At 50.5% G+C, this 15301-nt stretch overlaps 1 protein-coding gene across 5 annotated transcripts in view; it reads right to left on the bottom strand.

Annotated features, from left to right (window-relative positions):
• Window positions 1–14309, bottom strand: part of EPB41L4B (erythrocyte membrane protein band 4.1 like 4B) — a 150753-nt gene extending 136444 nt beyond the window's left edge. For 2 of the 5 annotated variants that reach the window (XM_028834998.2, XM_015117131.3), the window contains exon 1: window positions 13400–14309. In XM_028834998.2, the coding sequence (XP_028690831.1) occupies window positions 13400–13702 (303 nt within the window). In that variant the 5' untranslated portion in view covers window positions 13703–14309. The remainder of the gene's footprint in view (window positions 1–13399) is intronic. The other 3 variants (XM_028834999.2, XM_077968368.1, XM_028835000.2) reach the window with 2 other exon arrangements.
• Window positions 14310–15301: the final 992 nt, after the last annotated feature.

Raw genomic sequence — 15301 nt, 5'->3', positions numbered from 1 at the left:
CTGTTGTATTAACTTATTAATCAGCCAGCCCTTGAAAAGGCAGAATAAAGCAATGCTTTGAAGGCTGGAACACTATACAGAGCTGACCCAAGAATCCGGGTGATGCAGAAGCCTGGGGCTGCTGGAGCACTTAGCACGCTGACTGGGGGCCACCAAGGCAAAGTCAAGGTAATGCAATTAACATCCACACTCCACCCTAAATGGGCTCCTTTAGAGCAATGCCCATACATTTGACCATTTTGTATTCCTCGCACAGGGCCTTACAGACACTAGATGCTCTGCAGTTGTTTTTTTTCTTCTTCAAGAAATAAATGCAATAGCTGAAATTAAACAGTTCTTGTCAGTAAATGGAAGCAACTGTAACTATCTGGAAAACTTACCTATGTGCAAGAACTCATTCCCTGAAGTGAGTTAATAAATGACATGTTACAGTAACTCTATTACAGTACATACAATCCTTTTCCTTTTAAAAGACAGCATGTAATTTTTCCTTTTTTTTTTTTCCAGGAACATCTTTAATTAAGAGGAACTTCTCGCTTTCAGAATAAAGCTAAATACCTCTGGACTTCAAAGCAAAATAAATCCCACAGCTCTAGAATACTGAGGTATCCTAAACAAATACCTCCGATCTTAAATTTCCTGCTCTCCCATTACAATATCTCATATCCCAGACCTCCCTTCTCAGGTTCCACCCTGGAGTATCCCATTGGATGTGTCACTGCTGGCTGTGTGCATGACCTGGGCCAGTTCCAAGGCAGCTTAGGTCCCTCCCTGGACTTTGACCAGCCATTCTTGCTACCATCAAAGCAGCGCTGATGCCACCCAATACAGATTGCAACAGACTGAGCAGAAGGTGACATGGGCCTTGGGTCTCAGGCCCCTGCAGGCAAGAGCAATAAAAGGACTCCGGTCGGTCGGTGAAATGCCACGGAATGGGCTGTCAAGAGTACGCTGCAGGTTAATAACTAACCCCGGTAGGCTTTTACAGTCTACCGGCCTTCCCTGGATGATGCCCACGTCCATCGTGTGGGCAGGAGAGCTAGAGAAAGCTCCAGCCCCCATGTGCCGGGGTTGAGAACTCTGGTCGCTTTCAGAAGGGATGGCAGAGTCTCAGAGAGGCAAAGAGGCTCACTGGATGTCACTCGTAAGAGCTGGGGGGCGACGTGCAGGAAGCTGCACTTGTTACACCCTCATTACTGCTCACTTGCCACAGGTGAGCAGCAGCAGGCTGGAGTGAGCAGCCATAGGCCTTCCAAGGCAGATGGGAAAGGCCTTTCCCCGCCTCCAGAATGAGATTTTGGACCAGGTGTTCTCCAAGGGTTCCCTTAGCGGCGAACCCCACTGGTTCAAGCTGCCCTACACTCGGTCCAATTCCCTTCTCATTGATTCTGCATTCCCTAAAATGTCTGCTGGCATCTCCAGCCAGGAGAGACAGAAAGGGTTCATGGAGGGCCTCCCGAGTATCTGAAGGGGACCCAAACAGGAGTGAGCTAGAGGGAGGAAGAACCCACGCTCGAGGAAGACATTCAACAGCTGATCTCCACTCAGCCTTCTTGAGGATGAGGATCTTACTGGTCTCTGTGTATGCTAATCAGATGCTTGAAATAAGGCCATTCCCTGTACTAACTGTACCTCAGCGGTGACCAATGTTGAGGATGCAATCAACAAAACCCAGAAGGTAACAAACTGAAATAGGACAAGTGGCCTCACTTCTCCAACAGATAAATGGCTCAAAAAGGTGAGGAGGGAGGTATTTAGGTTATGAGCCTTAGATAGAATATTTATCAAACGCAATGACAGAACCTTGCTGAAAACCACAGAAGAAAATTTGAACACTGGCTGAATATCTGACACTAAAAAATAATTGTTCATTATTTTAAGAAGCTTTAATAGTATTAGGGAACTATGTATTATAGTTATATATATACACACACATATATATGATATATCTCATATATACACATATCATATATATATATGATGAGGTCTTGTTATGTTGTCCAGGCTGGCCTCCAATTCCTGGACTCAAGTGATCCTCCCATCTCAGCCTCCCAAGTAGCTGGGACTACAAGTGTGTGCTATCACAACCAACTCTATTTTTCTAAAAGTGGTCCTTATCTTACAGAGATACATACTGAAATACATGTTTGAAATTACATGTTTAGGCCAGGTACGGTGGCTCATGCCTGTAATCTCAGCACTTTGGGAGGCTGAGGCAGGCAGATCGCTTGAGGTCAGGATTTCAAGACCAGCCTGTCCAACATGGTGAAACCCAGTCTCTACTAAAAATACAAAAAATTAGCCATGCGTGGTGGCGCATGCCTGTAATCCCAGCTATTCGGGAAGCTGAGGCAGGAGAATCGCTTGAATCCTGGAGCCAGAGAGGTTGCAGGGAACCAAGATCACGCACTGCACCCCAGCCTAGGTGACAAAGTGAGACTCCATCTTGAAAGAAAGAAAGAGAGAGAGAGAAAGAGAGAAAGAAAGAAAGAAAAATTACATGTTTAGAATTTGTCTAAAATAATCAGGAAAGGGCAATAGGGAGGGGTATAAAAGGAGAGTGGTCATAAACTGGTAAGTACAGAAATGAAGATGAGTACTTAGGGTCCATATATAGTTCTCGCTACTTTGGAATATGCTTAGAAATTTCCATAATAAAAACTTCAAAAAGAGTGGGCAGAGCTGATGTGAATACTATAGATCCCGTAGTTGCTCTCACAAAAAGCCACCAGCAGCAACCAACTTCAGCTCATTCACGGTGAAAGTGAAGTCAAAACATTAATTCCTACTTAGTGAGGAAAGACCTGCCAGGGAAGCTTGTCAATTTGGGGGCTTACAGTGTTCTCTCCCTTATTCCACCGAGAAGACCTCAGAAGAAGAAGGGGATACGGGAGACAATCTCTTGGGGTCCAGGGGCCAATGAGAAAAATACAACTCCACCTAAAAACACAGGTGAAAATCATGAAACAAAGCATTCCAGGAGGAACTACACATTGCTAACAACATGTGCAAGACACTCAACCCTGGCCAGGTGCAGTGGCTCATGCCTGTAATGCAAGCACTTTGGGAGGCTGAGATGGGAGAATTGCTTGAGGCTAGGAGTTTGAGAATGGCCTAGGCAACACAGCCAGATCCCATCTCTATTATTAAAAGACACACACACACACACACACACACACACACACAGAGAGAGAGAGAGAGAGAGAGAGAGATGGATGGATAAGTGAAAGACACTCAACCCCATCAACAACTGGGGGAAAGTAAAGACCACAAAGATCCCACTAACTCCCACTATCCTGGTAAAATCAAACAAAGAAGTTGACAATGCCAAGTGTTGGAGAAGAATGGATTAGGAAAGTTTTTACATGCTGTGGGGACTCTGGAAAACAATTCTGTATGATTATAAAGGGCCCCGCCCACTCTTCCTCCCAGGTACACACCCAGGAGAGATGCTTCCTGGCACATGTACACCAGAGACCAATTTCAGAAAGTTCAAGCGGTATTTTTTTTCCCTAATAGTTCCAAAGCGAAAACATCCCAAATGTCCACATAGCATAAATTCCGGCATATGCATGCAATGGAATAACTACAGAACAGTAAGAACTCTAGTCATCTTATTGACACGAATTCTCACAGACACAATATTGAAGGAAAAACTCATGTGTATACAGTTTACAAATCTGCAAAACCAACATGATATTGTTTAGGAAAAGGTATATATGCAGAAAACCTATAAAGAAAAGAAAGGGACGAAAGACAAACTTCAGGAGGGAGGGAGGGGAATGTGGCTGAGGCGGAGCATCTGGGGACTTTCACAGCATTGGTGATGGTCTTTGTTCCTAAGCTGGGTGGTGGGCACAAGGATGTTCATTGTGTTATTTTGCTAAAACTATTCATGTTATAGAGAGTCTTTTGTATTTATATTTCATCATTTAAAAATCTAAAGAATGTGCTGGACAGAGGGCTTGCCAACACTGAGCAACTCAGACAAAAATGTAAGGGGGAGAAAACTTGTCTGCCACACACCCCCAAACGAAGCCCAGACAGCCTTGGAAGATGATCAGCACGACGCAGAAGAGTCCCGGGGAAGAGGTGTCAGAATCCAAGAATAAAACCACGAGGTGAGGGCTGGGGACATCCAAGTCTCCGGTGGCAGTGTCACAAGTGAATGGGTAGGACCGAGTTAAGACAGTCCAGACCTGCATAAACATCCACAGTCCATGAATGGATAAACTGTATGTGGTATACTCTTACGAGAGAACATTAACAAATACTGTAGGATTCCACTTCTATGGGGTACCTAGAGTAGCTAAATTCATAGACAAAAAAGTAGAATGGTGGTTGCCAGGAGTTGGGGGAAGTGAAAATAAGGAGTTAGGGTTTAATGGGGACCGAGTTTCAGTTTGGGAAGAAGAAAAACGTCTGGAGACCGGTGGTGGTGAAGGTTGCAAAACAGTGTGAATGTACATCATGCCACTTAACTGCATACACTTAAACACGGTTAAAATAGTAAATTTTATGTTATTTATATTAATACCACGATTTTCAAAAAATTCATAATTCAGGGTAGGTGCAGCTGAGCAAGTGAGCAGGTAGAGCAAAGGAGATGCACGATCAGGCCGACTTCAACCCACCTGAGCGAATGCTAGGCTGCAGACAACACTCAGCTCATGAGACAGGCATGGAAAAGAAACCACAGAGCGGAGGGATGCCAGCTCTGCAGGCACCCGCTGAACCAGGCAGTTGGCATCCTCACAGCTGCAGGGCAGACCATTCCACCCGGGGGGAGCTGAGCTGGGTAACAAGGCAGCACCGGAAGATCCCACGGGCGGGACAGGACCCTTGGGATATCATCTTCCGGTTCTTAGCTTCAGGAAGAAAATGCTGGGCACTCAGCCAGCTATGACTTTGGGGAAAAGAACCTGCAAAAAATGCTGAGAAATGGTAGACAGAATCCAAATGCCAGAGATGCTGAAAGGCAAAGTGGTTCAGAAAAGACACGGGATTTTACTGCATGAAATTCTGACCTTCCCAGGGAGTTCTAAGAGAACACATACTCAACACAGGAAGGCTGGGTGTGCACAGCATGGGTTGAGGGGAAGAGCACTGGAAAATGAGTCAGGAAACCTAAATTCAATCTGGCTCTCCTGTACTTACTAGCAGAGTGGCCCGAGGCCATCTGCTCTCCAAGACCATCTGCAAAGGGGATGATAACGTGCACCTTCCCAGGCGGCAGCGATGAAGGGAAGCAACACCGATTCTGCACGCCTTGGAGACGGGGCTGCCTGACGCGTAAGTGATCAGGTGCTTTGCATATCAACCTCCAAGCCCCCAGAGACAGGTATTACTCACTCAAACCACATCACACACAGCACAGAATAAGGGTTGAATTTAAGTATTCTAGAATACGCACCAAACTGGTGAGAAGCCTGTCAAGAAATGTGGATGGGGAGGAGAAAAGAAAAAAATGTTTTAAAGGATATACACCACGCTTATAAACATGTATACAAAAGCACCAAGATGGAAAGGAACAAAGTGAAACCGACCAGTTGCTATGCAGCAGGATAGGAATAGGAAAATGTTTTTCTTTGAGATAATTTTAATGTAGTTCTATTAAGCACTTTTTAAAAACATCACCTACTTCTGATCTGAGTGTTGAATTATGGCCATCAAACCATTATGCACTCGAGTGAAATGACATTCAATTGAGTCTAACTAAAGAAGAAAATGTGATCCCAAGTGGCCTACAAAGGTGGAAACCCTTTGGGGGGCTCAGGGGTCTCCATCCAGCTCGGAACCTCTGGGGCAAGCTCAGAGCCTTCCCACCCCCATCACCTAGCTGTGCTGTCAGAGACCTTCCCAGACCACAAATCAAGCTAGAGTCTGCCTTTACTAGCTACATGACCTTGGGCAAGTTTCTTAACCTGTCTGCTAAACCCTGATTCTTTCCTCTACAAATCAGGAATAATAACAGTAACCATCACCACAGTTTTTGTGAGGATTCAACAAGATAATCACCTAGGTGGGCTCCCGACATCATCTTCATTTCAAAGGGTACCCACTCACTCACTCCTTTCAGATCCAGGGACACAGCCAGAGCTCATCTGGCTCCCCAACCCCAAGTAACCTGGAGCCCAGGGATGGGGGCTTTTCTGACCTCCATCTTCCATGCGTTTGCACCTTCTGTTCCCTCCACCCAGATATAGCTGAACTCCTACACATCCTTTGGGACAAGTCCATTGTCACTCTGGGGATCAAACCTTCTCCAACTGCCTGGGTGTGGTGGCTCACACCTGTAATCCCAGAGCTTTGAGAGGCCGTGGTGGGAGGATCTCCTGAGGCCAGGAGTTCCAGGCCAGCCTGGGCAATATAGTGAGACCCCCAATGTTACCAAAAAAAGAAAAAAAGAACCTTCTCTAACTCCAGCCCACAGTTCAGTTGCTCACCCCTGGCACCACCCCATGTTGGTTTATGGGCATCTGTTTACTCTGCCCCTCAAGACTGGGAGCTGAAGAAACACTATTCTCTCTCCAATACCCTCCCTCATGCTTATTGCAGTGTAAGTACTCAGTAAGCCTTTGCTAACTGAAGAAAACACACTGTGAGCAAACAAAAACATTTTGGAAAACAATTTAAAATAAACCAGAAATTAAAATCAAGTGGGACTAGTAAAATTAATCCAGCTCTAGAGAGAGGCCACGGAGGCTGCAGAAGGAGTGAGATTAGAGGGATTAGGGTTGGTGGGGGACACACCAGGGATGCTGCCAGGCTCCAGCCCCACTCTGCCAGATCAGCTCTGGCTGGCAGCAGAGTCATAGGCATCCTGGGCTGGCAGGAGTTGAGACCGCCTCATAGCAGGCACTCTCAGATGCAAGGGGATTCTAAGGTCACATCAACAAGACCTTTTAACCTGCCAGCAAGAGAAGGTAATTGTGGTGAGGAGGGTCAGAGTGCCAGGCAGCTTGCTTCCTACCAAGGCAGGGGCAACAGGCAGCACACAGCGCAGATGGCTAACCAGCACTGGGGGGCTCCCCACCCCAGCTAAGAGTCCCAGGAAATGTAGAGAGGAGGGCCAAGGGCCTCACCCTAAAGAGACACGAGCTCCAGGTCGAACATCCTTATTCAACTGTGTGAGGTCAGGAGGAGACACACTTCCATCAACCCATATAAGTTCATCATTTTAAAAACATGTTTACATCTAAACATAAAAAAAAGCACAGATGAAAGGGCACCCCAATTTTAACAGTGCTTATCTAACGAAACTGTAGATGTTGTTCCAACCTTTCTGTATTTTCAAATGGGTCTTTGATGAACGCATTGTAAATGAGAAATGAAAGGAGAGCACACACACGAACCTGGGAAACACACCCAGATGAATCAGCAGCTGACCCTGCCCACAGGCAGCAGTCACGGGCTACAGGTGGAAACTGGAGTGCAGTTCCCACTGGAGGAGAAGGCTCTAGGCAGGGCAGAGAGGCCCGGGGAGGAGCCCACCCCCAGCTGGCCAAAGGGAGTCAAGCAGTGGGCAAGGATGGAACACGTGTTTTGAGGACAAATGGTAGGCGGAGAATTTCTGTGGTTGCCAGGCTGGATTTTTTATAAGTCCCCACGCAAGAATTTAAGGGAAGGCCCCACCCCCATCGACCTTCTGCTATTTCAAAATGAAACAGACCTGTGCCTTCATCCACTGCAGTGTACTAGGAACAGAATTCAATGAGATTATGCACGTGAAAGTGCTTAGCAAGTTAATATTTGTTCAGAGCCCTGTACCAGTGTAGGGTCATGTTACTGGCACTGGAGAGGCTGGGCTGCGGCCCCTTCCCCCTGCAGGCCAACCCCCGCCCCTTATTAACACTGACAAATCCGGCAAGTGTAGAAGGGCAGTTAGTGCTCTTGCTTGTATTGTGACACCCTCTTTGGGAAGGGTGTTCATTACCCCTCTCTCACCCCCCACCTCAGTCTTCCTTTTAAAACAAAGGAGGCGTTTCCAAAAATAACACAAACTCATGACCCACTAGATATCCAAGGCTTCACTCCAGGTCTGAGGGGGTGTGAGTGGGGTAAGCACTGGAAGGCCACCTTTAGCCAATACCTACCCTACAGGGGCAGAAAAAGCAAGCCACCCAGAGGCCTTGGATAAGCCAGGGTGCCCATGGCAGCCAGAGCCTTGGGAAAGGGTAGAAATGGGAAGCTGTGGTCTCCGACCTCCTGCGGATCTCTTAATTCTTCCCAACCAGTGAAGAGTGAGGACAGCCCTATCTCAAACCTTCACCCTCCCTGACACACCCACCTGACTCCACCTGTGAGCTGCTCTACCATCACCCCCTTCTCCTAGCCAGGCCATCACCACCCCTTACCTGACAATTGCAATGGCATGACTGGTCTCCAGTCCCTCCTCTAGCCCTCCACTCCACTGTGACAAAAATGGGCTCCCTAAAGTACAGGTCAAACCCCAGCTCAAAGACTGCCAATCCCCCTACCACCCCTCGCCCCATTGCTACAGCAGTTTATAATGCATGGTGTAGCTGCCTCTGTTCTCACAGTTCTAGAGCCAGGGTTTTTCATTGGCTGTGAAGAGACCACCTGCATCAGAATTACCTGGAGTAACTTGTTAAAAGTTGAGCTTCCTGATATACTTAATCAAGAAATTGTGAGGGTGTGCTCTGGGAATTTTAATTGGAAGAAAAAAAGTCCCAGATGAACTTTGTGAACACTGAAGTTGGGATCATTTTCCACAGGGATCCAGTTTTTCCACTGTTTGGGAAAATCGGTTCTATTTCCAACTGCCAGGAATGTACCCCAACCCCCTTCCATGATCCTGTGTTAGGACGTGGGGTTAGTCTTCCCTCCCACTGCTGACCCTACGCTTGACACCTTCAGACGCTGACAATCAGGGTTCTCAAAGCAGCCCGTTCCAACTCTTTCACTAACTGACTGAAGGGAAGTCACTTTATAGCCACAGACCACAGTTTTCCAGTTTCTCCAATGGGCCGGGGAGGTGCTGTCCAGGGTCCCTTTCAACTCCAAAACAAGCCATATAACCTTTATGTTGTATCACATATGTTATGTCAGATCAGAGGTTTCAGTCCTAAAATTATAAAAACCTGCATTATCCTGTTTTTGCTGAAAAAACATCACTTCTCACATCCAAAGTGAAACTTTTAAAAAGCATTTCTCATACTACATCCAACTTCCAATTTCCACTAAAGAAGAGCCAAGCAATGGTTAGCCTGCCTGGCAAGCATTTTTTTTTTTTTTTAAATGTCTATTACTGGAAACTTCTTCAAATCTTTCCAGAGTCCAAAGTAGAGGAAGGAGAGGTTTCTAAGATTACAACCTACTAGCAACCTTTCAGCACTCTGTTGCACCTTGAGGCCTTCCCGTCACTGAATCCTCCCAACATCCCCATTTGAAAGATCAGGAAGTCAATGGCTCAGCTGAAATTGTCCAAAGCTGCAGAGCCAGGGTGTAATATGCAAAGGTAGATCTTCGAATTCTGAAATCCCCCATGTTTGCACTGGACCACAATGAGTCGATGTTGAGTTCCTGATGCAGGGAAGGCAACTGCACCACCAAATGCAACAATGGGCCGTTCCCTCCAAAGCATGGCGGGAGTACTAACTGGCCGGCCACACGTCCTAACAGCTTTCCACACTGAGCACACAGGGCAACGGGAGGCAGGGCTGAGCAACAGCCACACGAGCAAAAGCGATGCCAGGGATTTAGTCAACAGAGAGCTAATATGAGTCAACAGTGGGTGCCGCTGCCAAGCACACTAATGGGATCTTCAGCTGCATTAATAGAAGGAAAGCGTCTAGGGCAGACTGAGGGAGGGAGCCCTGCCCTGCTCTGACCAGACCACACCTGAGGGTTGGGCAGGGCTGGGCTGGGCTAAGGAGAGGGAGGTGCTGTCCAAGGCACGGCCAGGGTTTCTGAAGAGGACTGGCTCAGGCTGGCACTCTGGTTGGTAGGGAGAGCAAGGGCTCATCTGGAAGCTGGGTTTGTACAGCAAGTCCACTTTAGACTGCATGTTACAGTTTTTTTTAAAAGATCCTTTTATTCACATTTTATTTTATCAAAGATTGAAAAGCTGCTGACTATCTATAGCAAAGATTAAGAACACCCAGGGGCCAAGCACAGTGGCTCATGCCTGTAATCCCAACACTGTTAGGGGCTGAGGCAGGAGGATCGCTTGAGCCTACACGTTTGAGACCAGCCTGGGCAATATAGTGAGATCCCATGTCTATAAAAATAATTCTTTAATTAGCCGAGTGTAGTGGTGCACACCCATAGTCCCAGCTACTAGAGAGGCTGAGGTGGGAGGATCGATTGAGGCTAGGAGATCAAGACTGTAGTGAGCTGTGGTCACACCACTGCACTCCAGCCTGGATGAGACCCCATATCCAAAAAACAAAAACAAAAACAGAACACTCAGGGATGCTAGGTGACTCAACCTACCACTAGAGAAGGGGGCTCCAAGTCCTATCAGAAGAAACAATTGCAGCTGCTTTTCCCTTTATTATATATAACAATTGGCCCATGGCTTTGCCAAGGGACACTGGATCTGAGACCCTATAATCTCAAGTGTCAAAGTCTCCTGGAAGTCCTTCCAATTCCCCCATCCCATCCGGCCACAGCACCCTGTCTGGGTGTGCCTGTCATATCACTTAGCATCACCCAGAATAAAAGAAACCTGTTTTCACCTGAGTTTCCCAAGAGCCTCCAGGCCACATCTCATTCACCTTTGTGTCTGCAGCACAGAGCTCGGCACATGGGAGACGCCCAATAAATGCGGTCTGGACTGGACTGAGGTGCCACAGCACAGTCACACTGAGGGTGTTATTGTGTTCTGGACAATTTCAGAACACAAGCGTCCTAACTAGGGCTAATAAAAAGGTTTATGACAGCACATAGCCAACTTTTAGGAGGTTAAGCAAAGGAATTCTCAAGGCTAACACTGCCTGAGGGTTTTAATTACAAAGGAGACACAGTTAGCCCGGCAACGTCTCTGGGTGCCTGAGAAGCCAGCTTGGGGTATCGCGGTCAAAGGTAAATCCTATCTTGCGACAAGCAGAAAGGCAACACCAGGGCCCAGGAAGCGGTAAAAATCCAGGAACACAAAAGAGAATAATGACAAGTGGGGCCAAATGCCAAAAAGGACAGTATAAAGAGTGAGCCCAGTGAAGTGGGTCTGAGGAGCAGCAAATGCTACAAACGCATTGGGGAGCTGGCTGCCTGGCATTAACCTCGTAACTCAGAATTAATTACAGGAACACACACTCAGATCTGGGAAGATGAATGTAGGAGACTGTGATGCAGTCCTAATATCTAATAAATCTTTAAATCGATGAGCTGTGCCCACTGGCAATTTTTCTTCATCTTTCCTACCTGAGAGCTCACGTGACACAAGCCAGCATTTGCTTTTTATCTGCCTGTGGACAGGGGGCATATACGTGTGTGTGCGCGCGCATACATAAAATGTGGGCTTCACTAAGTCACATCATAAAGGAATCAAGAAATTTGCCATCCTAGAAATACCTGGGACGGGGGAATTCTTTTGTCAAGCAGCCTTTTATAAAGTGAAGAAACCTTTTAGGATGCAAATATCCCCTTCCCCCACCAGGCTCCAGTGAGGGCTACACTGGCTGGAATCAGTCAGCCTTCCTGTCCCAACCTGTTCATTTGTGTACCTGTTTGGGTCTATTCACCATGCACACCACTGAAGCCTGTCTCACGGAGCTGACAAGCAATACATTTTATAAACGAATCATCCCCAGGGAACAGATGAGAAAACCACAGGCAAGGAGCACTGTCAAACTTCCCAAGGATAGCATTCCTTTCCCAGATCCGAGATGCAAACTACGCCACATCCTCTCCTAACACAAGCTGCCCACTCCAGAGGCAGCCTGCTCCCCTCTCCTCCTCCCCGGCTCTTCAGGCCTCCTCTCTCAGCTGAATAAAGGCTGGAGAGCCTCATTCTTGGGGAGCAGTAACATTTTAATGCTATTTTAAAGGCAACAGCTCTAAGCACCCGAATGTTGGCTCCCTTTCCATCAATAAAAAGGCCCCAAAAGGGTATTTTCGTAGCAAAATGATATCTTATGGAGAGCACAAAGAACCACAAAAATAAAATTGCCATAAATTGAAACTGTCTCGAAATTCAACCTACACCGGGAAGCGTTAAACTCCAAGCCAGGCAGGCTCTGATTTTCCCATCTGAGACCCTTTTCACATGTTCCTAGTTCTCTCATGAAGTCCAAACATTTCTCGCACCCAGGAAGGCCTATATGCTTCCTTGGAAGTACGGGTATGTTATTTCTTCCCTTGACATCCTCGAGATGATCTAACATTCATCTAAAGCTCAATTACTGCTATGTCCTCAGTCACACCCAGAAATTCCCGAAGGCACCGTCTGCCGCAGCGCCGGGTGCACAGTGGGCGCCCAGTTAATGTGTGGTTTGATTTGATCTGATCTGGCCCCTTCAGCCAGGAAGACTCACTGGTAACTGGACGCCCTGCAGGGGACGACAGCGCCGGCCTAGCTCTCAGCTGGCGCGGGGCGGGGGTGCAACCACCTGTGGGCGGGTGCCCGGGACGCAGGCCCAGGTGCCGCCGTCCTGGGGTGCCCCGCCGACCCCACGCACGGTACCCGAGGGAGAAAGTCAGGCGCGCCTGGTCCCGTGGGCACCCCGGGGTCGACTCCCAGCGCCCCAGCAAGGGCTCTGTCGGTGCAAGGCGGACAGGTCCGAGAGAGCCGCCTCTAGAGTTAGCTCCCAAGTCACCCTACCCGCTGCGAGGCTGCGGGGCAGATGGGGCTCACGGAATGGGAGTAGGGTGTACCCAGAGGGGATCAGCAGAGAGCAGAAATGGTCTTCTAAACCCCCCCTCCCAAACTTGGGGCGCGAGGGGATCTCCTCTCTGCTGTCTCATCAAGGCCTGATGGCGAGATTAAGGGGGACAAGCTGGACACCCACGGACGGCCTCACATTGATTGGACATCTTCCACCCAACAACCCAGTATCAGGAAGACCCCTGCTGGAAGCTAGGGACGAAAGGGGCACGCCGACCACCCGCGTCAGGGGGGCGGGGTCTCGGGACTTGGGGACCGTGTGTACTGGGGAGGGGGCGAGGCCCCAAGGACTAGGTGGGCGCCAGAGAAATCGGAACGCCGCGGCACAATGTGCCAAGGAGGGGGCGCGGGCCAAAGGTGGGGCCCCAGAAGAGACCGGGACTGGGTGGCCCAAGAAGAAACAGAGTTGAGGAGTGCTCGGAGAAGAGGATGGGGGAGGGGATCCCCAGGGAGGTGCAAGGGAAGCGCCCCCGAGGCCAGCACTGGGGGAGGGGGAGCTGCTCCCAGGGGCGCGAGGTGCCAGTGCCCCAGACCGGCCCCGTCACTCACCGGCAGGTCCACGCTCACTTCGGTCCCGTCGAGCAGAAAGACGCGGCAGTAGAGGGTGGCCTTGGCGGCGCCGGCGGCGGAGATGTGCATGGCCGCGCCGCCAGTAAGCAGGGGCCCGCCGCCCGCCGGGAACACGCTGCCCCCGGGCGCGGCGGGCAGCGCAGAGGAGGAGGCGGCGGCCGGGCCCCCCCGCAGCCCCCCGTCGCGCTCGTCCCCCAGCCCGGCGGCCCCGCGCCCCGCCGCGCCCCGCGCGTAGCGTTGCATGGAGCGGCGGCCAAAGGTCCGGCGCAGGAACCGCAGCATCCTGGCTGGGGGCGCCCCCTGCCTCCGCCCCCTGCGCCGCCGCTGCCGCTGCCGCTGCGCCGCCGCCCGGGAGCGCCCCGCGACGCCGTCAGTGCCCTCGGCCGCCCGCGCCGCCTCTCGCGGGCTACGGCCCGGGGCTAGCTCGGGCCGGGGCCGAGGCCGAGGCCGCGCTCCGGCCGCCTGCGGGGCGCGCCGGCCGGGCCAGCTCCGGCTGAGAGTGGCCGCAGGCGGGAGGGCGCGCTCGGGGCCGTCCCGCCGCCGCCGCCGCCGCCGCCGCCGCGCGCTCTCCCGGGCCGGCGGCCTGCGCAGGCTGCCGATGGGCTGCTCCCGACGGGCGGCTGCGGGCGGCCCAGGGGCTGCGGGGGGCGCAGGGGGCGGGCTGCGGGCTGCTCCCGCGCCGCGCGCCGGCCGAGGGCCAGCCGGAGCAGGGCGCCTGCGTGGTCCTGGCGCGCTCGCTCCCACTCGCCGCGCCGCGCCCGGGGCCCGAGGAGGCCCCGCCGAGCGCCCGCTCCCAAGGCGCCTTTTCCTGCGCCCGCAGCCCCCGCCTCCCACCTGGGAGGCTGCACCTCCAGCCGCCGCCGCCGCCGCCGGGACTGCAGCACGCCCTCCTCCCTCGGGGCTGCGCCGGGTAATTGCAAGCTGGGTCTGTGCTGCCCCCTGCCGGCCCGAGCGCCCCCTGCTGCTGTAGGTGTGCTCACGTGTGTACACGTAGGTGAGCACACACGTGTTTCCGGCTCCCAGAGCCCTGGAGGCGCCGAGTACCCCCTTGCACCGATAGGAAAACAAGGCTGCGTGCCCTCTGGGAAGACTTGCCCCGGAGACCAGACAGAATAGCACTAAGTTTTCCCCCTTGGAAAAATAGCACTGTTTCCTCTTCTGGAATAGCAGAGGGGTGGACTAGGTAATCAACAAGGTAATCTACAAGGTCCTTGCTACTTAAGTTCTGTCAATTTAAGATCTCAGAGCTGGAAGGACTCTTTTAGTCATTCCAGTCCAGTGGACTCATTCCACATAAGGAAGTTGAGGCCCGGCGAGGAGAGGAAGTATTTTTCCAATATGCTACGCAGGAAAACATCTTTCCTCAAGATCTCAGATCCAGTTTTGAGATAAAGGCTGCATAAATAAGAGAGAAGGCTAGTGAAGGTGAAAATTACTGAGAAGCAGAGTAGATCTGAGGCCCCGAGAATGAATAGTGTAGGACACACTGAGAATATCGGAGAGGGAAGGAATTGTTTCTAAGCAGTGCCCCTCCAGTATACAAGTTCAAGGTCCGCTTCGAGTGAAGAGGGTTGACTAGTGCTGCTAAATGAGGAATGTGGAAGAGGATGAAGCTGAAAGGAGGTCAGGCGTCTTGGGAAGAATAACACTACTATTTATCGTTCCCTTAATCTTGTGCCAAACACCGTGCTAAGCCCTTTCCATTCATTGTCTCACTTAATCCCCACAACAGCCTGGTTAGATAGACGTTCTTATCCCCATTGTACAGAGGAGGAAACTGAAGCTTAGAGAGCTTAAGAGACAGACTCCAGATTCCATGGTTAAGACCAGCTCTTTTACCCAGCTCCAAAGCTGTTGCTGCTAACCACTACCTCTGCTGCC

Source organism: Macaca mulatta, chromosome 15 (assembly GCF_049350105.2).
Source record: "Macaca mulatta isolate MMU2019108-1 chromosome 15, T2T-MMU8v2.0, whole genome shotgun sequence".
NCBI classification, from domain to species: Eukaryota; Metazoa; Chordata; class Mammalia; order Primates; family Cercopithecidae; genus Macaca; species Macaca mulatta.
Note: the sequence above shows the minus strand (reverse complement) of the source record. Positions and strands in the feature narration are given on the sequence as shown.